The sequence below is a fragment of the Hippoglossus hippoglossus genome, chromosome 9 (assembly GCF_009819705.1).
Source record: "Hippoglossus hippoglossus isolate fHipHip1 chromosome 9, fHipHip1.pri, whole genome shotgun sequence".
Classification (NCBI taxonomy): Eukaryota; Metazoa; Chordata; class Actinopteri; order Pleuronectiformes; family Pleuronectidae; genus Hippoglossus; species Hippoglossus hippoglossus.
The window spans coordinates 15745982-15773817 of NC_047159.1; the positions used below are offsets into that span (position 1 = coordinate 15745982).

At 45.3% G+C, this 27836-nt stretch overlaps 1 protein-coding gene and 1 long non-coding RNA gene across 3 annotated transcripts in view; one reads left to right on the plus strand and one right to left on the minus strand.

Annotated features, from left to right (window-relative positions):
- Nucleotides 1-27836, plus strand: part of fam172a (family with sequence similarity 172 member A) — a 156927-nt gene that overhangs the window by 127893 nt on the left and 1198 nt on the right. For both annotated transcript variants that reach the window (XM_034595307.1, XM_034595308.1), the window contains exon 11: nucleotides 26799-27836. This exon is cut by the window's right edge and continues 1198 nt beyond it. In XM_034595307.1, coding sequence (XP_034451198.1) covers nucleotides 26799-26959 — 161 coding nt within the window. In that variant the 3' untranslated portion in view covers nucleotides 26960-27836. The remainder of the gene's footprint in view (nucleotides 1-26798) is intronic.
- Nucleotides 24107-27836, minus strand: part of LOC117767559 — a 23535-nt gene continuing 19805 nt past the window's right edge. Inside the window, exon 2 of the long non-coding RNA XR_004614902.1 lies at nucleotides 24107-24906. This is a non-coding gene — a long non-coding RNA (uncharacterized LOC117767559). The remainder of the gene's footprint in view (nucleotides 24907-27836) is intronic.

The following is a 27836-nucleotide window of genomic DNA, read 5'->3' on the forward strand; positions in this document are numbered from 1 at the left end:
ATAAGCTATTATAACCATGCAAATTGTGGCCAAATCAGAGACCTGACATATTGGTATTATATTCCCGTGCAGCCACCGGGTTATGCATCATTATTGGGAGCCAGCAACAATATGCATTATGCTCCCGGGTTGTTTGGTGTGGCGACTCATGAAGGGAAAACACTGCCACAGACAGTGGGACAATAATTTAGTGTTTGTGTGTTATGGGGGCACTGAATTAATTAATTTTTTTGGTAAGCGAAGCTCTTGTGCCCTTTCTTTTTGTCATTTTTTTAAATCAGACTTTATCTGACTCCACCTCTTCACCCCCACCCATACGTCCCCTGTCTCTCGGCTTCTCCTCTGTTTCAGCGCGACGGCAGCCTGCCAGGTCATTTACTCTCTGTGACAGTGTGACGCATCCAGCGGGCCAGAGTTTGGATGATGTAATTTGGGCTAAAGGCTGTGTAAACACTGCTGTGACCTTGGTTTCAGATTTGTCAATAGGGCTGGGTTGGAGAACAGAGGAGAGGATTGTGTGGGATTGAGAGCAACATGCCCTGGCTATGATAGCTGGAAGTCTCTCGCTAAATGACTGATATGATAACCCGCGATACCTCGGCCTTACCTCTGACCCAAGCTACACTCCTTTAACCATCTTCCTGCGCTCCTCTCTCTCATTGTCAAAGCTCTGCGATCACCTCTGCTCCTCTGCTTTCTCTTTGATATTGGAGTACTCATTTTCTCTCAAGATCTTATTGCCCTCTCCTCGTGTTCTCTCTACCCCTCTCTTTTCCCCTCTCCGACCCCGCTCCTTTCTTCTTTGATAGCAGTGACTCTGCCCGGCTCTGCACAGCTTGTCCACTGTCTGCCCTCATCTTCTCTGCTGTGGTGCTTTGCTCCGTTTCTTCTGTCATCTGTCCTGTGCTGCTCTTCATGAGCTCCAGAGGTCAACACAAGTAAACACTGGCCGACAGCCCAGACAACACAGACCTATTGATCTGGTTTGGTGGGAGAGGTGAGGGGTCTCCTGGTTGGTCTCGGGGAGGGTTACGACCTCCAGGTCTAGACTGCGATGTTCTGAATCCTTCATTTCGGGGAGGTTAGGGTAAATGGAGTATCAGGCCAACACTCCGTCAATATTGATCTGCTGAGAATGCCTGAGGGCTGCCAGGGATGCAGGTGTATGGCTTCAAAATTTGGTCCAAAACATGGTGAATGATATCATACACCGGGCAGTACTATGCACAGCTGGAATATCATATTATTAGAGTTGTTATCGCAGCTCAAATATTGTGGTCAAAAGGCCTTTATTCAGGATTTTAGAAAACGCAGTTGTTAAAATTGCTCAGAAAGGAAATGATTTCTTCACCATCTGTTCTTTTTTTCTTCATGATGATTTTATCCCACAAACCGAATACTATCCCCTCTGCATGCAGCAATATTCATATCTGCTGTAGGAGCTGCCCAGCCTGGAGCACATAATACCCACGATTCCCTCCTAAACCTCACAGATAATCTCCATCATCTTCTCATCTTTCACTGTAACAGTGTTGGATACACCCGTGCTCTAAGTGCTGAGGCAAAGTTCACCGTTAAAAGTGAAATGCTTTTACATGGTGGTGGACCGAGAAAGAAGAAATACTGTTACGCTGCAGGAAGAAGAAGAACAAATACAATCGAAGCGATCCCTTTTCATCAAAGCCTGGTCAATGTTTAACGGACTTTCTCCTGCATAGTTGCAACGTTGAATCTCTCTTCCTCCCTCCCTCTCTCTCTCACCCTCTCACCCTTGCCCTCTCTCTAACTCTCTTTGTCTTAAACTCCTCACACCTCTCGCCTGTGGGCCTGAGTACAACCTCTCACCCATCTCCTTCTCTTCTATGCGCAGCTGCATGCACACACACACATGCACCTTGCCTTTATTATCACATTACTTTATATTATTGATTATAACTGATCAGTATGAGTTTTCCCTTAATGCTGGACTAAACTCTTGTGTTTTCTGTTTTGCTTGCAGATTATTTCTTCCTGTTAGTAGTCAAATCTTAAGATCTTGCACTAATATAATGACTTTATGAGACTGATTTGATAACCAAGTTGCTCCTACACTGTTTTATATCAGAAAACAACAGTAGGCTAATGAGATGCATTACTGCTGGGAGGTTTAAGGCCAACAGGGTTAGTGGCTTACTGGTCCACAGCCATGGTTATGGGTGAGATCTCATTGTTAATTTCGTATATGATGAAATCGATCAAAGCCCACGGCAATGAGACTAACATAAATCAATATCAGAATTGTGAATACATTAATATTAAGGTGCTGGCTTTTGAGGTAAGATTTTAAATTTGGGACATGTAAGAAAAAGGTCAAACAGAAGTTGGGACTGAAAGAAAAGAATGAATGATGACGTCTCAGTGGAGTAGGAGTCTTCTGTATTGATACTCTTTGTTTTTGACCTTTCGCTTTAGGAAAATTATGGAAAACCTTCATTCACTCATAGCTTTTGTTTTTTAGCTTGGACATATAAAACATAAACATTCCTTTTACAGCCTCCAACCTTTCTTCTCGATGTTGTATGAGCATAAGCCAGTGTCCTTCTGTGTACCAACACTGAAGACCTCCTGGCAACATTTCCAGAACATCAAGATGTGGCCTTTAGTCCTTCCAAATGCACAGTCCTGTGGGCTCAGATCATAAGGGTCAGACATGGAGACCTCTCAGTGACCATATGAGATTGGAGCCTGTTCCACCCCTTAGAGTGGTGCAGCCGATACTTGAGAATCCACAGATTTGTTGCACCAAGTTCTGCGTGCAATGGTTCGCAGATGGGCAGCGATTAATCAGAGAGGTAACTGTGAAGTAGTTTGCAATTAAACTGGAAAGCTCTGAGGCATGCTAATTGAATCAGAAAATTAGCGACAGCTCTGTACTGAGCTGTAATAGGCTAGCAGCATCCTGCGGCAGGTGCTAGCCCACTCAGCTGTGGAACAAGGTATTTAAGTCACATTAACAGCAGTAAAAATATTCCTTGATATGGAACAGTTAGATTTTCTGCTCGTTTTCACCGCCCATGTCACCAGGAAGAGCCAAACTGAATTAATGTGTTCGAGAACACATGCAGAAATTTTAATAGCATAGAAAATGAGCTGTATAGTAATCACGTGTAAATGACACATGGCGCGTGCAGTTTAGCAGCGAAGATGCAGAAAGCCTCTCTGTTCACTTATCGTGATTGCAAATATTTGTCTGTTTTTTATTCTGGCAATTGTTCTCCTCCCTCCAATCCTCTGCTCGTCTTCGCTCTCCTCGCCTGCACTCTCCACATCTACCACCACCCCCTCTTCCTCCTTCCTGTAGCCTCCCCAGGGGTCCTGTTTGCTGACATCTCTCTCTGACACAACATGAAAAAGTGGTGAGAAATTAAAAATTGATCACTTTTGAGCACGGGGTTGCTGTCTCCTCTTCTCGCTGGCTAAGAGAGGGAAAGAGAGAGGGGGGGGGGGGGTTGTGGAAAGGCTGCACAAGCAAAAGTTCTTTCAGGGTTCCTGTAGAGCCCGAGTTAGGGGAGGGGGAGCGATGCAGGCAGCAGAGAGAGGGGCGTGCAAAGGCAAAGAGAGTGATGTTGAGGTAGAGAATTCCCCAGGCAGACAGTGTTGTGCCTCGTGGTTCTGGCTTTAAAGCATGCTGCGTGCCACACATACAGTAGGAGCAGAGGCCACGGCAGAAAGGGGAAGGGTGTGTTTAAGTATGTGTGTGTGTAAGAGAGAGAGTGTGTGAGTGTCTGTATGTGTGAGAGTATGGGTGTTAGCATTTCAGGCAGACAGCATCCTCTTTTCTGCCTGTTGAGCCCCCCAGTCCTCCTCAACATTCCGATCCTGCCCTGGTTCTGCTCACTCTGATATCTTTATCAGACATGCCTGCCTGTAAACACACTTTCTCGCACACACACACACACACACACACACAAACAGACAAATACACACACACAAAGATGCATTACACTGACACTCACGAGCAGGAAAATGCTCGGGAAAATACACAATCACACAAACGTGCAGCCTTGTCCGAGCTCGCAGACCCAGCTGTTTATATTGTCTCCCCAACACAAACACACTCGTACACAAATAAAGCCTTCACGCGTTTTTCAGCTGTGTGTTTGATCGTGCTCGTAAGACTGATTATGCCCTCTGTACCTATACGCCCAGTTTATTGATTTGTGTTTGTGTCTGTGTTCATATGTGTTGGTGTCTGTGCTCAGTCAGAAATGAGAGGAGATAGAATGAGGTCTTGGGCTGATGAAAAGCTGTCCGCTATAAACCAATGTCATGCATTGATTTTCCTGGTAATGAGTTCCCAGAATGTAGACGAGCACACGGAGGCATTGAAACATACACATGTACATGCACACGTCACAAGCACTTCTCTCTTCTAGGATACATACATAAAAGATAGGAAATGAGAACATGCATCTCAAATGTATCCGGGGTTTGTAAAAGAAATATGTCTAGTACATAATGTTCAACATATTTCATCACGAGAACAACTTCAACATCACTTAATTTAATTGCATCTTTTTTAATCGTGTTGTATTGCTTTAGCTAATCAAGCGTACCTTATTTTAAAAGCAGAAGTTTTTGCTAAGTAGCTAATTAATAACATCCCTGTCCTTAAAGCACTTATATATCGCATGTGCCCCCAATTCCTGTTAATATTTGCTGCATGTGCTTTCACAGCTCCGGCACAAATCCGAACTCTGTACTGTTCACCCCTCCAAAATTAGTCAGAGGAGCCTGGCTTTCCTAAAGACTCTTTCTTTATCTCCGCACCCCTCTCTCTCTCTTCCTCTGCTTCTTTCCCTCCCCTGCTGAGAGGATAAGGGCACTCCCACTCTTAGTAAACTGTAGGGCATTTTCACTGAGGTAACTGTGAGGTTAGCTTGATCAGCTTTTAGTTATAGGAAAACTTTGGCACCTGCCGCGCAATGGGCCCCCAGGCACTTTGGTGTACTTTTACTTTCAGTGTTTACCCCAAGTACCCGGTCATTCTCCATGTGCAATTTTTTTTGGATCAGTTATACAACAGAACAGAGAGTTGCATCATGTAGTTTGTCCAAATAGGTTAATTTCTATCTTTCTCTTTGATGCCCTGACGATAATATCCTCTGACGGGTCATGTGGTTCTTTAGGGGTCTAATCAAATCGCACTATTCCAGCAAGTGCAGAGAAATTCCTCCGAGCATGTTCCCTCCCTGTGCAGCTGCAACAGCTCTGCTCCCGGCTGCATATTCCAACACCAGCTTGTTAAACAATTTCAAATCTCAACGCCAACTCTGGCCTATTCATGCCCCCCCAAAGCCCTCCCTCCATCCCTCCCTCTGTCCCTCCTCTGATCCCATTTCACAGTGGAACCATCAGGAGCTTATCCCAATCTCAGCCTTGGCCCAGGGCCCAAAGCAGTGCAGGGCCCGCCTGAACTCAGCTGTGAACTCTCAACCTTTCCTTCAGTGCCCTTCACTCCTCAGTCAGCTGCCTCCCCCTTTTACCCAGACTCCATCTCTGCCTATTTTAGGAGGGTTTTGGATGAGGGCCTTTATATGCACTGGGTGCTCTTATGCACAGTTTACAGGGCACGTCTAAACACACTCAGGGTGTCGAGTAGAGCTCAACAATAACATAAACTCTCTGCTATTATCCAGACAGCAGCCAAGACACCAACAAGCCACCCAGCTAGGCAGCCAGCCAGCTAGTCAGCTATCTGGCCAGGGAGTCACACTGCTGCACGCTGTCAGACGAACAATTATCATAGTAGCCACCTAGCCCATCGGCCAGCCAGCCATCATGAACATTACAAAGCTGGGCGAACTAACACTACTCTGAAAATGTGTCCCCTGAGTAGAAAAGGCGATTGTGCTAATTTCCTTTTTCTCACTTTGTTTTTAAAACCACTAAGTATGTCAGCTGGCACTGGCTAGTGGCTAATGACAGAAGTCCCAGCCAAAAGACTGTAAGTCTCTGTTTTAGTCATTGCAGACACAAACCAGCAGCTCTTGCCTTGACAACTTCTACTTTCCATGTTGCATTCAGCTTACTTTCACTCTCCCTGTCTCTTTCTCCACACAGTCAGTATCAGGAGTTGCAATAATGAGATTGGGGTTTTAAAGACTTGAGCTCAGTCCATAGTGTGTGCCACTGGTCATGCTATTCTGGCCTCCATAGCCCTCACCCTCCAAATACTCTGTTGACATTTAAGGGGTCAAGAGAAGGTCGGGATTAATGCGCTGTTCTATATATGGGACTGAGCAAATAATGTTTGTCCACCTAACAATTACAGTTAAAGCCAGAACTTTGTGAGATAATGTGATTAAGAAGAGCATGTTAATGCAGTTGCTTAGGTATTTGCAGGACTGGCATTTAGCCTTTTTTCAGTATAATGGATATGTAGTGTATAAATTATTTATGATCAGGCTTCATCTATAAATGTGCATAGAGCATTTTAAAGTAGAATCACACTTGTAACGCTAGAACGCGTACCTTCACAAAGGCCCAACAGTCCCACTTCGGCCCAATCCCATTTCAGCGCCTTGGGCCTACCCCTTCCCCTTCGTTCTGCACCTTCACGCTAGGGGTAGGCTGTCCCAATACCTGTTGGGACGGAGGGGTAGGGCTGAGAAACTGAGATTTTTCCAACCCTCACTTCAAACCTAGGGGTACCTAGAATGCCTTGCAAATCACCGGCAAGCTGGGAGGGAGACCCACAACTGTAGTATTTTATCCATTAATAAGGATTTAAAAATTACGATAATGATTGTAATATATTAGTTTAATATCATATCAATGTATTATGGTCATTTTTTTCACAACAACCTTGCGATGTGACTCCGTTTCAAGGGGCAAGGGGTGAAATGGGATTGGGCCTTAAATTCAATCAAGCTGCACCAAATATATATATATCAGTTGCCTAAACTATACCCTGGGAAAACCCATTCTTGCTATGTGAAATAAAGTGAAAGGAAAAAACCCTGGGTCTGCCCTTTGACCCAGATCTGCATTCAAATTGAATGAGTTCTTCCTTGAGCTACATCTTTCCACCAAGTTTCATGGAAATCTGTTTGGTTGTAATCTTGCTTACAAATCAATCGACAAACAGACTGGGGTGAAAACATAACCCCCAATAGGCAGCGGTAATAAAAGTCAGTGCACCCCCAACTTTAGTATAGAGTGAACGAAAATAGATGTTGAAACTTTGTGGAGTTATGCTGGTGTGTTTGCTCAGTGTCCACAATGGGCAGTGCTGGTGATGTCTGTTACGTTAGCGAATGTATCTGACCCCGTTTGAAGAAGCATGCAGCAAAGGTGTTGACAGGACAGAGGTGCTCCGTGGCTCTAAACTCCTCTAAACTACCTTTGGCCGAGCCGAAGCTAAAAGGGCTCCTCGTATCAGCTCTCTGCTGTACTCACAGAGGGAGGAAGGAGAGATAGGAAGGTAACAGCAGTATCCTGGGCTCCATTGGAAAGAGGTTGCAAGGGTTTATGACACTTTGTTGGCTTCCCATATTTTTCACTGAAGAGATTTACCTACAGTATGTGGAGATGTATGCCCACACTTGTGTATGCTTGAGTATCGGCGTCTCTGTGGGTATGTTAATTAATAGTGTGTGGATGTGCATGTGTGTGTGTGTGTGTGATCTCAGTGACACGCATCTCCTTTATGAAAGGCACATTACACTACAGATGACCCTGTTGGATGGCGATGGCCCTTTTAACTACAGCACCCTGATGCAATCCCCTGTAAATACATTAAACCAAGCTGCAGAGGAGGAAGCTGCTTATCCATCCTCCCTGGCTCCTTCTCCATCTCTCTTTCCCTCTCTTGCTCTATTCTCTGTCTTTATCCCATTTTACCTCTCCCGCTCTCTCATTTGCTTTGTGTCCGTGTCGCTGTATTTGTCTCATTCTTGCTTTTCTTTTATGCACTTTCTGGTTTCCGTCCTCGTCGCTATCGGAAAGTGCCGCATGCAGACACTCCCTAGTCTCTGAGCTACACTGACTAACCTCTGCCGATCTGGTTCACCCACTCTCCTTCGCCTCACCGCTTGCTGCTGCCCACCTTTACCGCCAACCCCACCCCTCATCGCCTCGCACCCTGGCTGGACACGAGTATCAGCCCAAACCTGCCTTGGGGTCACGGGGACTGCCAAAGGTGCGGTGAGTGACGTGGCACTCTGGCTGACCCCTGGCAGCTTGGCAGGGCTGCCTCCCTAATGAGATTAGCTGGGTAATGCCGACTCTGTGTCTGTTTCTCCTGCCGCCCAGCCTGGCCCACCCTGGGGCTCTTTATTTAGCCAGCAGCAGGACAGGGTGTGCCAGCATTCGCAGGTCGAGGGCAGGACAGGACCCACAAGCCCACTGCCCTCCCTCGTCCCTTGCCTGTACCATACCTATCTGAGCTGCCCAGCCAGGGTTTGTAGCGTCACCATTGTTTTTGTCTCTACACATGGCTGTGTGTCAAACTTCATCAGTTAATCTCTGTCTATCTCACTTGGTTTCTGTGACTTAGCGTAGCGCACTCATTCTGCGTCTGTCTGTCTTACTCATCTTTCTCTGCTCTCTCATCATTGTCATTAAACACACAGGTAAACGTGCCTTTTAACGGCTGACCAGAACAAAACAAGGCAATGATCAAACAATGCCCCAATCCCATGAAACACATGCACACACATAAACATACACACACACACACACACACACTATTCCGAGCCAGGCGACCGAGCAAGGAACCCCGGAAACTCAGCTCTCATGTATACGTGTGACTGGCTTTGATGATTGCTCATAGCAGCGTAAAGTGCAAAGCTGCTCACTGTACCGCTCTGTGAAGACACAGACTTAGACTGTTTTACCAAAGCTGTGGCCACCAGCCTGGAACTAGTAAGGTAGCCAGACAGCTAATTTTTACATTCAAGTGTATTCAATCTTCAGTCAGAACATGATAATAAAGTTACTTTCTGCATTACTATTATCCTCTTCGCCTTTCCAGCCTCTTTGTCCTTTTGTTTAGATGGCTCAGAGAGATGTTGCTACCCTTATTAGCAGTGAGCAGGTTTAAGTGCCAATTAAATGCCTACAATTTTGTCAAAGTCGAGAAGGGGCGGTCCCCCATGGCACAGGTGTGCCCCCCTCAGCTCTAGGGTCACATTCGTTCTGTGAGTGTGTGACAGCTCCTGTGAGTCTGACAGTGCTGTGAAGTCCAGCCCAGGTGTTCTTACACGTGTGTGTGTGTCTGTGTTTGTGCACCAGCACCTGCTTGGCTGTGGTCCTGGGGCTCAGACAGGTTCAAGTTCCACCCAAACAAACAACCTGTACCCGTCGCTCATGAGACATGTGTGCATGTGTTCAAATGCATGTTTGTCTGCATATGACTGACAACTGTAATCATTGTACTTATGCCGTAGGCCCTCTGTGCGCATCATTTACACTTAAGGATTGTGTTACCTACACTTTGTCAAAGAAGAAGAGTTGCTCTTCACCTCGTGATTGCTCCCAGGTCTCGGGCCTGGAATCAGCCTCTGATATTGGACAAATGTGTCACCCTCTGCCAAGAGCAATATTTAGAGTGGTGATCTAGCTTTAACCCGAATCCCCTTCTCTCTCTCTCTCTCTGTCTATTGGTTCAGCACAGACAAGTCACAAGATGCATGCTGAAAAGAACAGAGATGCACATACACACATATGCATTCACTTGCACACAAACATATATACCGCTGTCCACCCCCATATCACTTTGCCGATATGAACCTTTAGAAAAGAGAAAAGAAATCCTGTTGAATGAAATGAAATTGTGAGGTGGATTTAGAGGTCTCTCCAAGTTAATCTCCAAAGAGAGCCGCAAACATAATAGCCATGCAGTTGGATGTACAAGAAACTTAATTAACTGGAGACCTTGTCCATAGATGGCAGGTCAAGGAAATCTCACCCACACAGCACCTCATCTTTTCTCATCAAGGCATCGCTCTTCATTTTTTACAAACTGAAAATCTCCCTCAACCTTTTAAACTCTGTTTATATCTTTCGAAGTCCCAGGAGGACATACTCTATTTTCCTATACACCAATCACCACGTACTGCTTAATTTATATATATGTATATACGTTTTAATGTTGTGGCTGTCTATGTACGTGTAGGCATCATAACGTAGAGGCTTAAAACACTGGGTGAGAAAATAGGAGGGTTTGGCAAGTGGCTATGTACACTTCACCATAACTTACAGTTACATCAATGGAAGTAGTCCAATAAATCTTGAACCCAGAGAAAAGACAGACATCAGGAAGCTGAAAAGACTGTACAAGTGGCTACCAAGATGGGAAATTAAAATCTTGCCATACTCAAGATGGAATATAGCCAACCGGAAGCGACTTACCACAGAAGAAATGCTGCTGTACTCAGGCCATGAAGACAACAACGCACACCCAGGCAGCAGCCTTTATGCCGTCGAAGGCTGCCCGGAGAGCACACATTGGAAAGAATATACATGGACAGTGTTTACTGCTACGGCCTTTCTTCTGACATTGACTATGGGAGCAAGGAAGAATTCTTTAGTATACTGCACACCATCATTCAGAACTGCTCAAGAAGAGACATGACCCTTGTAAGTGGTTGACTTCAACACCTTGACTGGAAGAGACAATACGGACAAGGTCTAGGAGAGATGAATGACAAAGTAGAGAACTTCACAGATTATATTATACCTCGTCATTGGAGGAAGCATTTTTCCTCACAGACAGATACATAAAGCCACCGAGGTATCACCAGAACTGAACACTGAAAACCACATTTACCATGCGTGGATCGCAAAGAAGTTCAGGAGTTCCCTTCAAAATGTACGTGTTAGACAAGGAGCCAGTGTTTCTTCAGGCCATCGTCTTTTGGTTGTGTGAAGCTGAAGTTGAAGAGAAATTGGACGTTTGAGTGAAGAACCTATGATATAACAGGCGAAAAGAAAGTGAGGCTGACCTCGAAACACCTGATAGTACCTAGATATAGAGGCCTTGAGGATTGGCCACACATGAGAGGTTGGCTCAAGACCAGGATGTTCGGACAGCCCTTGTTTCTGAGCTGTGATCCAGGGGGGGAAATAGGCTTAAGTAAATACGTAACATGGACACTTCAAATTCTCTCTTTCTCTATTTTATACATTGCAACAATGGATTCAATTATTATCGAAAAGAAAAATATCTCATAACATGCAATGTTCCAGAATAAACGTGCATGGCATTAACTTGAGAATCCCAAAGTGAGTTTCTGTTCAACTGGAGAGCTCAAGTTTATATGCCTCTCAGATTTTCCTATGACGTTCAATGCAGTTGTAATTAATTGTACACTCCCTGGCTCATTTCCAGTTTGTGATCCTTTGATAGAATGGTGGATTTTGTTTAAGACATTTTTCACTGTGCAAACTATCGATTTTGTTTAGCTCAGTTGCTTTTTAAACAAATTATTGTACTCCCTGCAAAATGCAGGAGATTGTGCGAGTACATATGAATGAAAGCCCTCTTCTCTATGCACACAGTATTGCTGCTTGAGTGTGTGTTTGGGATGTCTTTCTTTACCTCTATGTGAGCCACAGGGTGTGGTGCACAGCTCAGGATCTGTGGGGTGGCCCATCATACTTCGCCCTTACAGAAACACTGGAGCAGGACAGCCCTGAGCCATATGGCAGGGGTCCCTGTTCTGTTGGCTGACAAGTAACATTTTGACCGCAGCACAAACACAACATCCACCTCCCTGGAGACTGAGGCTTTGGGCTGTTTAACAGTAGGGACTGGACTGTTAGAGAACTCCAGGCTTCATGCAGTGTGCAGTTAGAGGCTAAGCACCAAAAAGAGTGTCATATTTAAAAATGTATCAAGAAAATTGTATTCTGGACGCTATAAGGTGGACGATAGACTTTGGAACCTGACATTCAAAACACTTCCATTGCAGGCCTCAGTTAATTGTGAGTTGAATTATTCTTTTTTGTATTTTTTGCCAATATGTGCAGGATTTGCACTTTTTTTCAGAGACTTTGTCAGGCAACGCAAGAAAAGAAGACAGGAAAACAGAAAAGTAAACAGGAAAAAGGGGTAATTTGAAGTGTGTCTGTGTCAGTGCGATAGAGAGAGAGTGGGGGAGAGAGAGAGAGCATGTGAGGTGGAAAGTGTCAAGAGAGGTAAGAGTCAGATAAACAGATTAAGAAAGTAAGTGAGGGAAAAGAGGATAAAGTAGTCAGAGACAGGGAAAAAGAGGGCATGAACGTCTTGTAGCGCAAGAAAGAAAAGAGCAGCCAGAGAGAGAGGAAGATAGAGAGAGGATCCCGCTGGATGGGGGGATTGTAACATCACACTATAGGGTCCCTTATGGGACAGCCTCAGACTGAGCACACTCCCTGCTGCATGCAGGAAGAGGAAGCTTTGCCAGCGTGGAAAACATACAAGAGAAGAACGAGACACGAGCAGAGCAGAGCAGAGAAAAACGCAGTTCTCCCCAGAGATGAAGTGGGAATTTTCTGCTAGCGCACACACTATGTAGGCAGATCGCTGAGAGAGAAGAAGGGAGGAGATGGCAGAGAATAAGTAAAACGAGGGATAGTGGAGGACAGGAGAAGGGAGCAGCATGATGAATAGATGAGATGGTGCATGGGAAAGTAGAGGAGAGCGGTTCAGAGAAAGAGGAAAAGCAGAGGGGTGCTACTTTGAAGAAGTCAGATAAATAGATCTGTAACATAATGGTATAATGAGAATAGAGCGGAGCGTATAAGGTGATTTGGTAGGCATGGTGTCTTTTGATAGTCACATAAGAGACGAAATGATTATATGTGACTTAAATTTTCCGTTGAATTTTTTTAAATCCTGATCCACAACACACAAAGCTACTTTTGTGCAACGGTTAAAATTTGTATGCATTTCAAAACATCTTCTAATTGCATGACTAATTCTCTTAATAACTACCAAAAACTCATATTAAGGAATGTTCGGTTTAACACCGTGGAAACTAGGTCTTAATTAAGGATGACAGCCCCTTTGTGTATAAAGACGTCAAACATTTCCACCCTTGTGATATTCAATACAATATCCGTGCGGGTGTACGTGTGTGTGTGCATGCACGTTTGGAGTGTGGATGGTACACATGAAAAGTGCCATTACCCCAAAGTAACTTAAGTGGCGTATTAGTGCAACTCAGTTAGAGCCGTGGGGTCATGAGAGAGGCTCTGATCAGAGGTCAGAGTGTGCTGCTGTGAAATGGGACATTACCGCTCACCAACAGAGCTATAAATACAGAAAGAAACTTTAACTGCTGTAAAATATGAGGCAGCGTATAGGGTGTTCGTGTCCACGGGCGTGCGCACGTGCATGTGCTCGAGTGTGTGTGTGTCTAGGACTGCGGTTTTGCTTAAGGGAGGGAAGTGGATGGGGTTAGGGAGGGGTTTAATATGCTACTTTAGCCCTTGGGGGCCTGTACAGTTGAAAGTCAGTGCATGAGGCGTGCAGAATCACACCAGCCTGCATTACAGAGGGACCGTGGTGGTGGATTGGACGGGTGGGAGTGGGGGTGTGCTATAAAAAGTGAAATCATATCACTTAGCAGCTGAGTGCAGATGAAGCTGTGTTTGAACTGGGAGGCATAAATTATACATTGTAAACAGAGCGTTGGGAGACCACGGCTCGTTTAAATTATGACAGAGGGTAGTTTTTCTCCTCTCCTTTCTTCTTCCTTCCCGCACTTGTGTTTCTGCCGCTCTCACTCCCAGTTTCCTTCCCCTTTCTCTCAGTCCCCCTTTCCTGCTGACTCTTTTACCTCTCGCTTTTCTCCAACACCTACCTTAACAAGCATCCACCTCCAACACACACACACACTCGATCACATTCTTCAGTTGTGTGCTGTTAGGAATAAGCTATTTTCTACCCATTTTTCAGTTATTTATTCCTGTTCCATTTACGTTTTAATTTTCTACTTATGCTTCTCCGTTGTTGAAATGCTGTGACACCTTTTCTCACTGCCCGCTCTCTAGTCCCTCTCATTCCACACATGTCATGGATAGAGGTCAAAACTGGGCGAGCACAGTTCTACATGATTTGATCAATGTTCCCCTCCTGCATAGTTCAAGTTGTATTTTTTTTCTTTTTAAAGGTGCCTCCGTCTCTCCTGACAAGTGCGAGGTTATTGATCAGTTTATTCTATTTGCCGTTGACCGCTCGGCGCGGCCTCTCTTCTCACAAGTCAATAGTGGAGGATTGAGAGGGTGAGCGCCTCCCCTGACCTCCCCTCCCTCAATCTCTGAGTCTGTCCTGTCCACCACACATACACAAATACACACACATACAGAAGAAATACACACACGTGCACAAAATGAATGACTCTCTGCCCGTTGTACCCACACCTCTGATCCCAGCCACAATTTTGATTAATCTTGAAGTGCTGCAAGGTCAGGGCAGGACTGTGTGTGTATCTGATGTTAGCTGACGCTGTTGGATAAAGGTCTTAAGCTCGGTTGGGGTGGGTGCTCTGTTTTTTATTCTTTTTTTTTCCTCTGTGTGTCTCTGTGTAAACGTGTGTCTGTGCCAGGACGGGTGTAGAGTGTGTCTCCTCTCGAGGTGATCGTGGCCACTCTGAAGCAGGGATCAGTGACCTCGCACTGTTTGGCAGGCTCGACTTGTGTGTCTCTGTGTGTGTGTTTGTTCTCGTACTGATTATAGGAAAGTCTTCCAGAGCAAGGACTGTTGGGCCATTTTCAGTCAAACAATACGCTGCATCACATTGGTCGGGTTGATTAAACCCAAGCAGTATTATCACCGGCTACTTTAACATGGACACCAATAGTCTGATATTAACCTGATTAAGTCAATAGTTTGAATAAGGCACTTACTTGTAAACAGCATTTTCTGATTTAACCCAAGTTAGATCATACTCGGATTAAGCAGTAATCGAATTGAAACGTGTGAAGCATTTCGATCTTATAGTTGCATTATGCAGACATAAATACATCTTAATCACATTATTACATCCTCCTGGAATCTTTACAATATTTTGCAACAGCGACACACGGTAACTGATTGACAGCACATGTCCTGTGCACAGGATGAGTGGCGCTATGAGGAAGTGACATCTCTGGGTTATTATGCTACACATTTAAAAGGATATGGATATTATGAAGTGTTGTGATGGGCGCAAGCATCGCAATTTTTCAAATAGGTTAAGGGAACGACGGACGTATGACGTAGTGCACGTGAGTCATAATCAGACTATGCTCTGTGGAATGTAAGGAGTATGAATGGAATATTTTATTAGCAACTCGTGTCAACATCGTAACGGAAATAATGTCTTGCTCTGAATAAGGTCAATAGTCTGAATATTGCCTTCCATGTAAACATAGTCACTGCCTCATTGTTTAAAAGGTAAATAACAGTTAATAGTTAATAGTTGGTCAGCCAACACAGTGCAGGGCCAGATGCCAACTTTCCGCCAGTCAGGAACAACAGCTTCACTGCACATGCAGTGATCTCATTGAAGTGAATGAGGAAGCAATTATTTGTAGCAGTGCTGTCATTGGCCTGAATGCAGGCCTGCAGTTGTCTTAAAGTTTATTCAACGCTGGAATGAAAAGAATATTAGAGTGGAGCGTTGTTTCTGTTATAAAGTGAAAGGAACATCTAAATACAACTTGCAATTCCAAAGTCCGTCATGTGTGTGAAGTTTTACTGTGAACATTTCCTCTGTGTTTGGGTGATGAATTAGCTCAGCTTCTCTCAGTGCTCATCAGTGTTGCTTCATTTCAGGACTTAGTTAATTTATGAAGAGCAGACTGGGGGCTGCAACCCCTTGCCTCTCCACAGAGCAAGAGGAGATAATTATTCTCTTTCTGACTCATACATTTCGATGAAAAATGCATACAGCTGGGGCTCCAAGCAGCTTATCAAAAGGTTAACTCTTCCCCACAGTTGCCCGTGCTTACAAAGGGGAACGTTTCTGACAACAGTGGCGGCATCGAGCCACTTTGTGTTTTCCTGCTGTTTTGTTTGGGTGTTTTCGACAATTCTTGTGACCCGCTGGTGGCCCGGTGCTTTGTTTTCCCAAAGTTAACTTTCAATCAAGAGAGGAGCCGGCACTTGTTCGTGTTGAGTTCCGTGCATCATTTCTGAAGCAGCCGTCTGAGTGTGGATTTCACAGCAAAAGGATTCTGACCTGAATATGCACTTCTTACAGTAACTCTCAGCTCAAGTTACATGCAAACAAACCTGCAAACCGGTTTCTTTTTTTTTACATGATATATTTATATTTTGTTAATTATAGTTTTAAACATAATCTCTGACAACTTTTATTTTTCTGGCGAACATATACAATGTGTTTGCCCCAGTATGCACATCATTGCGCTTGATAGCTCTTTAGATCATCTCATTGAGATTCAAAAATCTTTTGCCTATTTCACCTTCACGTACTCGGTATTCCCACATACACTATTGTCACTCATTCATACACACACACACACACAAAGTTAACACACACACACACGCAAAGGCCTTATGTGGAAGGAGCTCTGCCCGGAAAGTGATAGCAAGAGAAAAGAAGCTCTGGAGAGTGAGTTATCTCTTCAGATGTCATTGAGGGGCGCCTCCTTTCTCTCCCTCTCCTTCCCTCTATCATTTCCCTCTTTCCTCCCTTCTCTCCGTCTCCCTCTCTCTTGTTCCCACTTGCTCTCTCAAATCATGTTCGCCTCCAGTGGTATTCAGACAGTCCAAGGACAAAGTAGAGATATGCTGGGAGCAATGGACTGTCCGTCAGTGTGTGAGTGTGTGTGTGTGTGTGTGTGTGTGCGCGTGTGTGAGAGAAAGGGCTTGTTGTTGAGTCTTTGAAGCTGCTCTTCCCTTGTCCTGACAGATTGGAGTCTCGTCTCTCTCTATTTAACCCCTGACTGCTACATCACACATTCACACACATACAAAACACACTTTTTTTCCCAGGCTGCTATTGACACATTTAACAACTCTATGCAAAATGTAAGATTCACCCAGAGCTCCTAGCACACCTTGCTGTTGTCGAGGTCATGCCCTTGTGTTTTAAGAAGTGTTACACTTACTTCATTTGATATTTATTGACTTGTCAAGGTGACTGTAATGACATTAAATCGTTCATTTCCATAAAGATGTAAGATGTGTGTTTGTTTTTGATTATTCAGCCGTCGGGGCCTTGTATTTACTGGGCAAACCAAAGGTCTTTATATTATTAAGTCATGCAGTGTGTTAATGTGGCCTCGGCTTGTCTGACTAAACCAGACTGAAGTAGATGGCCCCGGGGTCTGTGACCCTGAGAGAGGCGCACACACATAACTACACACAAAACCAACCAGATGCCTGACCTCATGCCACACACATTCACACAAGAAATCCATCCCGGAGACAGACTTCTCCCTGTGTGTATGCGACGCGGCTGCTCCACTCTCTCACAGACAAACAGGGGAAATCCTCCTTGTCTTGCCTTGTCCATCACAGGACATCTCACTGTCCCAGCGCACGTGGGCGCCTGCAAACCCTCCCACCCCCCCACCCCCGGCCTCCCCAGCCAGGCTCCGAACCCAAGACACCCATATCCACAAGCACAGGCCCCTTGGCTCCAGCCGGGTTCCCCTGACGCAGGGACACACGCAGGCAGGAAGTTTGAGGAGAGGTTTGTGTCAGTTTGCTTCTCTTAGAACACTTCAGGTCTGACCCTCTCTTGACCAGGCGGCTTCCTCCCCCTCCATCTCTCCGTAAACAACCACATCCCCGCGACAGAAGGCGTCCCGGCTCGCCAAGTGTAATAACATCATTCATGTTTTGATGTGAGGTGGGAAGTCGATGTGAGTTAGGGAGGCTGACTCACGTAGACATGGCAGTGTGTTATGGGCGTGTGCACACGTTTGTTTCCGTCTGGGATTTCTGCGAATGCATCGGCGGCAGATCTTCGTCATGGAGAAAACCAAGTTAACCTGTCACCTTAGCAGTCTTCTTCCACGATTTATCCACCGCGTGTCCTTAAAAGTTAAACACGCCTGTGCATGCACATGCACACGCTCCCAGACATGAACACACACACACACACACACACACACACACACACATAAAGAGGGGTTGTCCACTGATCTTGTTGAGTGTGTGTCAACTCCATTAGCACATTCCCAGATAGGGCCCGAGCCCTCTTATCTGTGGCGACCCATTAATTACACTTTGTTCCCTTAAGTGATCTATTTCAGACCTGCCCCGCCCTCAACACCCACTCTGCTATCTCCACCCCTGGCCTGTTCCTCCCCCACCTGACCCTCTCTCCTCTCCTCTCCTCTCCTGTCCTCCACCGTATGTGCTACAATGCATGGGATCAAAAGGTCACGTGACAAGTACCTCTATACATGGACACCAGGTGTGTGTGTATGGTAATTCATTTGAGACACAAAAAAGACAATGAGGCTCTTACAGAACACTCTGTTGTTAGACGTAGATTTAAAACCTCTCTCTCAGTAAACCCGCAGTCCAAACCTACGTGCAAATCAGTAGTAGTTGTATAGAAAATGTCCTTCAGCAGCGTAATTTCGCTCTCTCGCTGTGCATTAGTCACCTTTACTAAGCCGGATTGGTTTTGTTTGTTTAAATACGAATGCTGTGAATAACTCTTGAGCTCAGCGTTGGTCTGTGTCCTCCCGCATGTCTGCCAGCCTCTGGTTTTTTATCTTTTGAAGTATGTATTTGTGTTGTGTGCCCACTGCCCTGGGAGATACCAACACTGTGTAATCACGCAGTGTTTGAATTGTTGCTGAAATCTGCTGCTAGGTAGATGGCTTGTGTCATCTCACCAATTAAAAACATGCACGTGTACATGTGAGTGTGTGTTTGTTTTTGTGTGCACCTTCAGTTTTGGACGACCTGAGGCTAAATGTGAAATTGTGCAGCTCCACTAGTTTGCTCAAAAGGTTTTCTTCTCTTTTTGTGTCCGATAGTCTGTTGTTTGAGATCGTGACACATCGGGCGACATATCATTGCGTAGTCTAATCTACACCCACTGCACAACTCTTTTTTTGAACTTGTAATGCTGATGAGGTCTTTGGGTGAAGTGCTGGTCATGACTACTGTTGCTATAAGGTCCTAAAATCAGCCGTTTTTTAGATATAAGCCCTGCATTGTGAAGCAACGAGGCATTTTATTAAATCTGCCAGTAATACTGTATAAACATTTACAGCCAGAAGGCAAAATGTTTATTTGTAAAGAAGAATGAATGTAAATCAGTAAGAATATGATGCATGTACTGTAGTTTCCCTCACTGTGCTGCTGCCAGCGTGTAAACTCCTTTAGATACTAGCAGTTATACCTTACATCGCACAAAGCATGTGTCAGTGGTGTTAATGGCTGAGCTCTATCCTTCTATAAGGATGAGACTACATGGTGTGTATAAGTTCTCACACTCAAGTCTGTCTTTCTTACAGGTTTACAGGTGCAGAAGGGGCCTCTCCAACCCTTCTCCTCCTCCTTCTTTGTGACTGAGTGATGTGTGTATGTCTTGACATTGTAGAGGAGTGTGTGTGTGTGTGTGTGTGTGTGTGTGTGTGTGTGTGTGTGTGTGTGTGTGTGTGTGTGTGTTTCTTTGCCTGGTATTGTCCTGAAGGTGCTCAGGAGGTGTGTGTGCATGTGTGCATGCCAGACCTCATTGTGCGACTTCAAAGTGGAGCAGAGGTTGTGTGTTCATGTGAGTGAAGACTGAGTGTAGTATAGTGAAGTGGTGCAGTTAGAGACTCTACGCTTGTGAGTGTGCGACTGTGTGCATGGTCCTACCTACGTGTGCGCGCTCCACCTCCACCACCGTCTGTGGCAAGGTTGTCTGTCCTGACCCATGCCCAGGCATCATGATGTGTTTGTGTGTGTATGTGTGCGTGCATGTGCCTGTGCCTATGTGAGTGCATGCATGCAGCGCCTCCACGAATGGACAGTCTTTGTGGGGGCCTCTCTTTTCAGCCATGCTGCTTTTGAGACACATTGTGCCTGGGCATAGAAACAGAAGCTCTCCATTGCCCCTCAATAGGCCAAAAACAAAACCATGTCAGGCGAGCTAGCAGCCCCCGAGTGTTTGCCATTTAAGTCCCAACCAATGGTTGCGCAGATGGAACAAAAGGCCTGGACAGGGAAGGAGGCCTGCACTGTTTACAGTGGTAATGTCTGGGTGGCACTCCCAACATGGCCCCTCCATACACATGCATGTGTGTGTGCACACTCGGCCAGTCACTCTCGCTCATTCTGTGGCTCCCTCTGTCACATACAAACACTAAATCAACAGGTACATGCACAGATCTTGTGCATTTTAGAAACAAAAGCTGCCAGTAAGTCTCGATGGAGATTCTCCATAATGGGGTTTGTTTGTAAGGGAGGAAATAGCAGAGTGTGTCTCATGTGTGCATCTGAAGGGGTAATGTTTTGTTTAAGCTATCTAAAATCTTTCTTTCTATTACAAAACCACCTCATAGTTATCTTCCCTAACAGTGTTCTTGGACCTAAATCTCTAAAGCTCCCTTTAAATCAAGTAATACATTTAATTCTATTTTATTTGACTCTAGATATGTTTTCGACAATTCTTTCCTTTCTTTTTAGCCTTGTCTAAAATAGTCTTTCAGTTTTATTCAAATGTAACAGTGTCCCTCTCTTGATATGAGGGAAATGAGATTAGTACATATTGAAACAAACAGTTCTGTCTCTCATCAATTTAATAAGTGAATTTAATGTCCTGCCTTGTTTCTGTCCTGACAACACAGACACATTTTGAGCGAGTTGTTTTCACAACGCCGTTCAAATACAACGTTAACCTGAATCTTCCTTTTGAATAATTGAATGCAGTTTTACAAAACTCTGTCTCTCCATTGTTAATGTCATTATCATTTTAATGATGACCACTGCACTGACCCCGTGCAGTGGTCAGTGCGATGTGTTTGTTGAATGCCACACACATCTGCCTCTCCTCTTATTCAAAGTGTCTCATCCCATTTCGGCGCAGGCGAGTAAAACAACTGACATCGAGAGGTGCTGTCAGGGGCGGGGGGGTATGTTTAGGCTTTTGATTTTTTTACTGAAGAGGAGAAGGGAGAGTCCGACCCTGGTATCAAATAGCCCCGGCTGTCCTTGGACTGGGGTTATCTTGTAAATATTCCGCTCCAAGTCTATAAAAGCGAGGGTCCTTTATGGCGGCCAAGGCCACTCATTCACGTTAAAATAAAAAAGCACTCAGTGCAGTCTCAGTGTCTGGGTAGGGAGGCAGCGAGAGGGGAGGGACAGAGGAAGGGAGGGAACCGAGGAGAAAGAAGTGGAAAGAAGTGCGCCGCCACTGTCTCCAGTGTAGAGTCCTTGTTGTCGCAAGTGTAACTCTCCCAGGAAATATTATACGGAATATAAAGTAGCTCACTTAGGGTGATGATTTAAGCAAGTTAATGCGATATACTCCTTTTTCTGGGCTTTGGCTTGATGTTGTTTCACTGTGTCTCTGTTCTGTTTGTATTTCATTCCAAGTAAATACAGAGTTCCCTCAGTGGCCCCCCGTGTAGCGAGTGATTCAGGTTCCTCATCTGTGGATGTGTAATGAGTTCTGCCTTGTTTTTGTCCAACAACAACACATAATAATGAGCAAAGTAATTAAAAGCAGTACGAGGGAGATGGGGGGGAAAAGCAGCCCCACTTACCCGACGAGCATTAAAAATGAAATGCATTCAAGAAGCAACAGTGAAACGACTAGTTTGATGAAATGAGCTCTGTTTTGAGTCATTTTTCCTGCGTGAAGCGACTTGTCTCTTGTGCTCCTGTTGATGAGTGAAGGCTCAGCGCGATGGTGATTTTATTAAAAAATGCACATCACAAACAAAAGTTTTATTTGATTATACCTGCACTACTCGTTCGGTGGGTTTATCTTGAGTGGAAATTGAGGGGTGGTGGAGTAAATCTAGACATAATTCACTTTTTGACTGTAGACAGCATCTCCATGTTTTGTTACAAAGGACAGAGTTGCTGTGGCGGTGTGGCTGACCGCCTGTCACCTGCCCAGGCTCTCTGACCTCGTCTCCAGTGGCATCGAGGTCCTGCCCCCTTCAGGCAGACAGCCACATGGGACAGAATGACATCCTTGACCTTTACGCATGTCAGCAAAGCAACATGACAACGCGCATAACTGTCTATACGCTCCTTTGTATCTCATATGGACAACCATAGCAGCTAATACACACGGTGTCTACCCACACACACACAAATTGTGCACATGCTCTCACTACACACCGCAGAAGATCATCTAATATCAGAGAGCGTCAGGGGCGGAAATCCGATCATCTGACAACCAGGATACAGATAGCGATTCGCCACCGCTGATCCATGCAACAGATAGTTTTCACAAACAGCAGCCTGGCTAAGGTTACAGCCAGCCAGAGCCCGCCGCGCGACGCACTGCTCGGCCTCACACCGAGATAAAACAAAAGCTTAGGTTACCATCGATAGGAAATCGATAAGAAAATGCACTGTTTGTGTTAGATTTTTGATGAAAACTTTGACAAGAGGAAATGAGAAAAAGGTTTGCTTCTGCATGCAATAATATGGTGTTTATCAGTCCTGTTAGATATTCTGTTTTTGTAATTTTCGCCTCATGATTGTATCGTTGTTCATCTCCTTTTTTAATTGAAGCTTATTAAATGTTTAACCCAGTTGTCAGTATATTTGATTAAACTCTCATAATTGTTTATAGAAATTCAATTCACGCAAAGTATCATCACTTTACATTTCCCCTTCCTCAAAGTCCTCTTAATAATTTGAATATGTATTTATATTGTAAATGAAGTAAAGAGATATGTCCCCCTTCATATCAATGTAATTATGAATCACAAAAAAAAAGAGTTTGATTCAAATAAAATAGGCCATTTGTACACAAGCAATTAACTGGTGCGGCTTTAAATAATGTAGCCCAGATGGAACCTAATTATAGTCGGCATGCTTTGATTCAGGCTTTCTGTCTGAGTATCACTCGGGGCGTCACTTTGGCTTTTCAGTCACCTAGCGTTTGTTTTGAAATTTGTGACAATCAGAGCAGATTACCATTTGTAACAGCATGCAGCGTTTGGTGCGCAGGGAAGAAAGCATGGCCCATAGCTATGAAGGAGTTTCCTTGTTTCATTTTTAACAGCTCAAAATTCTCCTCCTCTGGTCCTGCACACAAATGATAACAACTGTGTGTGGATTTGTGTGTGTTTCTGCATGGACGTGTGTGTTTGCGGCGGAGTATGTGCTACATGTGTGAGTGTGTGCCTGCCACGAGTAGACCGTTGTGTGTGTGTGTGTGTGTGTGTGTGTGTGTGTGTGTGTGTGTGTGTGTGTGTGTGTGTGTGTGTGTGTGTGTGTGTGTGTGTGTGTGTGTCTGTCAGTGTCTTGTAGCAGTGCAGAGTCGAAGGGAGATCAAACAGTCAGTCAATTACCTTGAGAGGGCTCCAGTGGCTCTGACAGAAAGGAGGAGGCTAAATATCCAGGATCAAATACTCTGCTCTGCCTGTCACATAATGAGGCGGCCTCACCAGGCTCAGACGACACATGTAAAATGGTCAAACACAGGGCGCAGGTGAGACGCCGCTCTGAAACTCTGCCTTGACCTGAGCAAAGAGCGAGGGCTTTCACCACAGACCCCGTTTCTATACCTGCTCAGTGGAACATCATGATGGAGCTCAGTGTGTGTGTGTGTGTGTGTGTGTGTGTGTGTGTGTGTGTGTGTGTGTGTGTGTGTGTGTGTGTGTGTGTGTGTGTGTGTGTGTGTGTGTGTGTCGCCTTACCTCAAGGTCATATCGGTCATCATTCTACTTCCTACGCTTGCAGTGGTAATGTCGGTTAAGCCTGCCATATAATTATAAACATATTGTTAAAGTAAAGAGAAATGTTCCCTGTATTTCCCTCGACAATTCTCTGCATTATGGAACTCACAGTAACATCATTATTGCATTTACAATAAATGAGGACATTATTGCACTTAGGCTAAACTTCATTAGATTAATGGGATTACAATAAACCTGTTCAAATTGGCACATGCAACTTAATTGATTCATAGTCAACGCAAGAAAGCACACAGGAAATGCACAACGTTCTTTATTTGCAACATTTGACCAATTAAATAGTTAAACAAGTTGTAATTAAAGTCATGAAAATGGAAGAGCTCTCTGCCGGTTAGATCTTAGTTTAACAATACATGAAATCAATCGGCCATAAACAAAACAAAATCTGCTTATGAGATAAAAACTTTCTCAGCGAGCGACTAAAGCTGAGGATAAGTAGTTGTCACTGGCTGTTTATGGGTTCACTTTACACAGGGGATACAGCCAGATGACAGCTCATCGATCCCCACATCTTTTTAAGATATTACTTTGATTTGTGGCATAGCTGAGGTAATTCTGCGTGTGTGTGTGTGTGTGTGTGTGTGTGTGTGTGTGCGTGTGTGTGTGCGTGTACTCGTGTCTTTAGCGGCCAGTGAAGCCTGGCATTCGGGTCCCTCCTCTAAATCAGTGGTCACATCTCAGCTTTGACAACATCCATTAGGTTCGACACACTTTGGCCATTAAATGAAGAGTGGACGTAAGCTGTTAAAGGCCTATTTAAGCCAATGTGAGAGTGGGTTTATGTCTTTATGTGTGTGAGTGTTGTCTGGGTGGAGGGGGGGGGGGGCTGGACTTCATCTCAAAGCCTGCACCATATAGAGGGGTGGATCCAGAGTCCGGAGTCATCGGAGGGGCACCGTTTCATCTGCATATTGGCACAGAGACGCCCCCCTGGTGACCCCGAACGGCGATGGGATAGGGTGGAGAGGCTGGCGGCGTTCCGCGGGAGTTCACCGCCAGTTCAGGGTGAACGGGAGAGCGCTGCGCCATTGATCGCTTCTGCGGGAGGAGAAGGGGAAAAAAGGACAAAACAGAAGTAAAAACACTAGCGAGGGAGAAACCGTTGAGACGCGGAAAACATGGAGGAGGAGGAGGAGGTGGAAAAAAGATCACAGTGCCTCAAATTGGATATAAATGATAGATTAGAGGTGTGAGAGGGCTGTGTCTTTGTTTTCCAGGGATGGGTGTTATGTTGAGCCCTACATAGGTAGCACGGTCACCGAGAGGGCCGGGTTATTGACTCCCATGATTGCCAGGCCAGTAAATTTGACCCAAGGCACTGGCTGCAGTCTGGTTGCTATATAGCACGCAGCGCAGTCCCTTATCTCTGAGTTATCGAGAACCCTACATACTCCTGCACACAAATAACACACACAAGCAAAACACACTTCCAGCAACTGAACTCAAATCCACTCTCTTGCCCTCGGTCCTCACGATCATACACACAAACACACACACACACACGTACGCACAGCATCTCCATTAATGTGTCCAGGCAGGGGTCAATCTAATAAACACGGGGTCAGTGCAGTGGTCATCAGAGGCCGGTCTATGGCGAGGGAGCCTTTAAGGTGCCTCCTAATTGTATCCCTGCAGCCTTCTAGTCTAGCTTTTATAGCTGTGACAATGTGCACAGAGGAGGGGAGCGGAAGAAAAGAAGGAATGCGCACAGCACTGAATACAGGAGCAGAGGTAAAGAGGTATCTCTAATGTACTACTGATTTGAAGGGTCATGGTTTTCAACCCTGCGCTGCTGGGACCAGCCGTTTTCAGGCAACCCTGCGCATAATCTTTGTTTTAATCCTCACGAGGAAATTGCAGGGATCCATTTTACTGCTCTTATCTTACAAACAACTGCAGGTCCCAACAAAAAAAGAGTGAAGTGTGCAAATAAAGATTAAAAAAAGAAAACTCGTTCCTGCCAGGCTCGTATTCACTCATCCCTCGGACTGTAAACACATGTAAATTTTTTTCTTAGATCCATCTATCAAGGGATGAAACTCTTAAAATCATCTTGCAGCAAACCTATTCTCCCTCAGGGGAAACAAGAGGCCACCTCAATGTGGCTTCTCAAGTCCAGTTACAGTTGTGTTGCTAAGCAGCTGAGCAGCTAGCCAGCGGCGGCAGAGACAAGCCATTATCTGTTGGCGCTGAATGGTTAGCAAGCGGGAGCAGGAATGAGTCGGGCAGCAGCTGCAGCCGTGATCCATCCTCATCACCGGCGCTCCGATGCAGAGCCGAGGTGTTCTATAGCCGGAGAAACCGCCGCCGAGTTTAAGCTATCTTCCAAAAAAGCTGCTGCGTGACACCGTAACCCTGAGGAACCTGAGGCGCATGTACCAGATTTCAAGCACCAGTGTGACCCCAACTTGGGAACTGGCTAACCTGGAAGAAGGTCAGAGGGAAACCCGGCACTGCTGCCTACCCCCCCAGCCGCTGCCAGACCACTTGATATGTTCGCTAGTTTCCTCTCTCCTGCTCCTGTCTTGCCTTTCCTCAATCAGCCCTTTAGAATGAATGACTACCGCTCCACTGGTTTCACTTAGTGCACCCATTGTACATAACTCTGGTTTTGTTGGAAGGCCTGAGATGGAAAGAGGGGACATGCGGTGGTGTTGATTATCAGGTATCCACTTGGATAACATAATAAGGCCGTCCCATTGGACTAACAGGTCATAGGCTGTCATGGCTCTCATGCAGAAGGTCTTTGGCTGGCAGGGGGAGATTCAATGCATCGTGGAAGTGGTGAACCTGAAGAGACTACACTATCTTATCTTTAATCTTTGTGCTACGGAGTTACATTTTTAATTATCTTTGAATATCCACATGCACTTCCTTTGCCTGCAGCTTTACAGCTCATGTTTGTGTTTGTGTGTTTCTTTCACATGTAGGCACGGAGAGACACGAGCTGACCTCCTGGATGAGTTTCATCTCCATCTTCAGGTTCTTCAGTGACGTCCTGGAGGCGAAAGAGGACGAAGAGGCGGAGGAGACCTCCAACATTGTCACCACACGCAGCAGCTCCCTCAAAAACAAACACCAGGATTTGTAGAGGAGCCACAACAATGATACGGAACAAGAGGAGAGAGGAGGAGGGGGACGGCACCGGATCAGAGGGGGGGGATGTGTAGAAAGGGAGGCTAAGGTTCCAGATCCTCTCTGCTATTTCTTTATTTTTCTCTCTCTCGCTCTCTCCCTGTAACCTCCATCTTTCCCTCTCAGAGTGTCATTTCTCCCTTCCAGCCCTCCCTGGCTCTGCACACACACACAGCCTTGTTGTTGTAAGAGACAAGAGTGCAGGGTCACCGTGTATACATCACAATACCGTTTTGCATTACTTCTAGATGAGCGCAACTGTCAAAGCAATATGGGCCCGAGTGTTAGCGCTTCCCGTGGGCTGTGGCCTGGCTGCGGGTACGGGCCACGGCAGCAGAGATTAAGGCTGACAGGCGCTGTGCACAATGCACTGTGGTGCACCTCTAATTGTCCTGACATCAGCCTGAACTGAGCTAATGCCCCTCCTGCCCTGCAGTCTGCACTGCTCAGTCTCTCCCTCTTCCCCCCCGCTCCTAAAGCCTGGACCGCGTATCCAGGAATCGGCTCCTGCTGTCGGGAATCTTCTGCTAAAATTCAACAACATTTTGACCTGGCAAATCCCTGTCTTCGTTCTCTTTTTCAGCTTAAACCCAACACAAATGTTTTTTGGCAAGAGTGAAAACACACACATACATACACACACACACACACATTTAACTGGTTTCAAGAAAAGGTGTTTTTTATAATTTCTTCATTCTCTAACTCCAGTTACCTTTGACTGACTTTTCGCCTTCAGTTCAGTGTAATATGTGGTCCTCACCTGTGTCATTTATTTCTGGGATTGCAGTGTTTATAAGTAGGATCTCTTTTTTTATTTTTATTACAATTTTTTA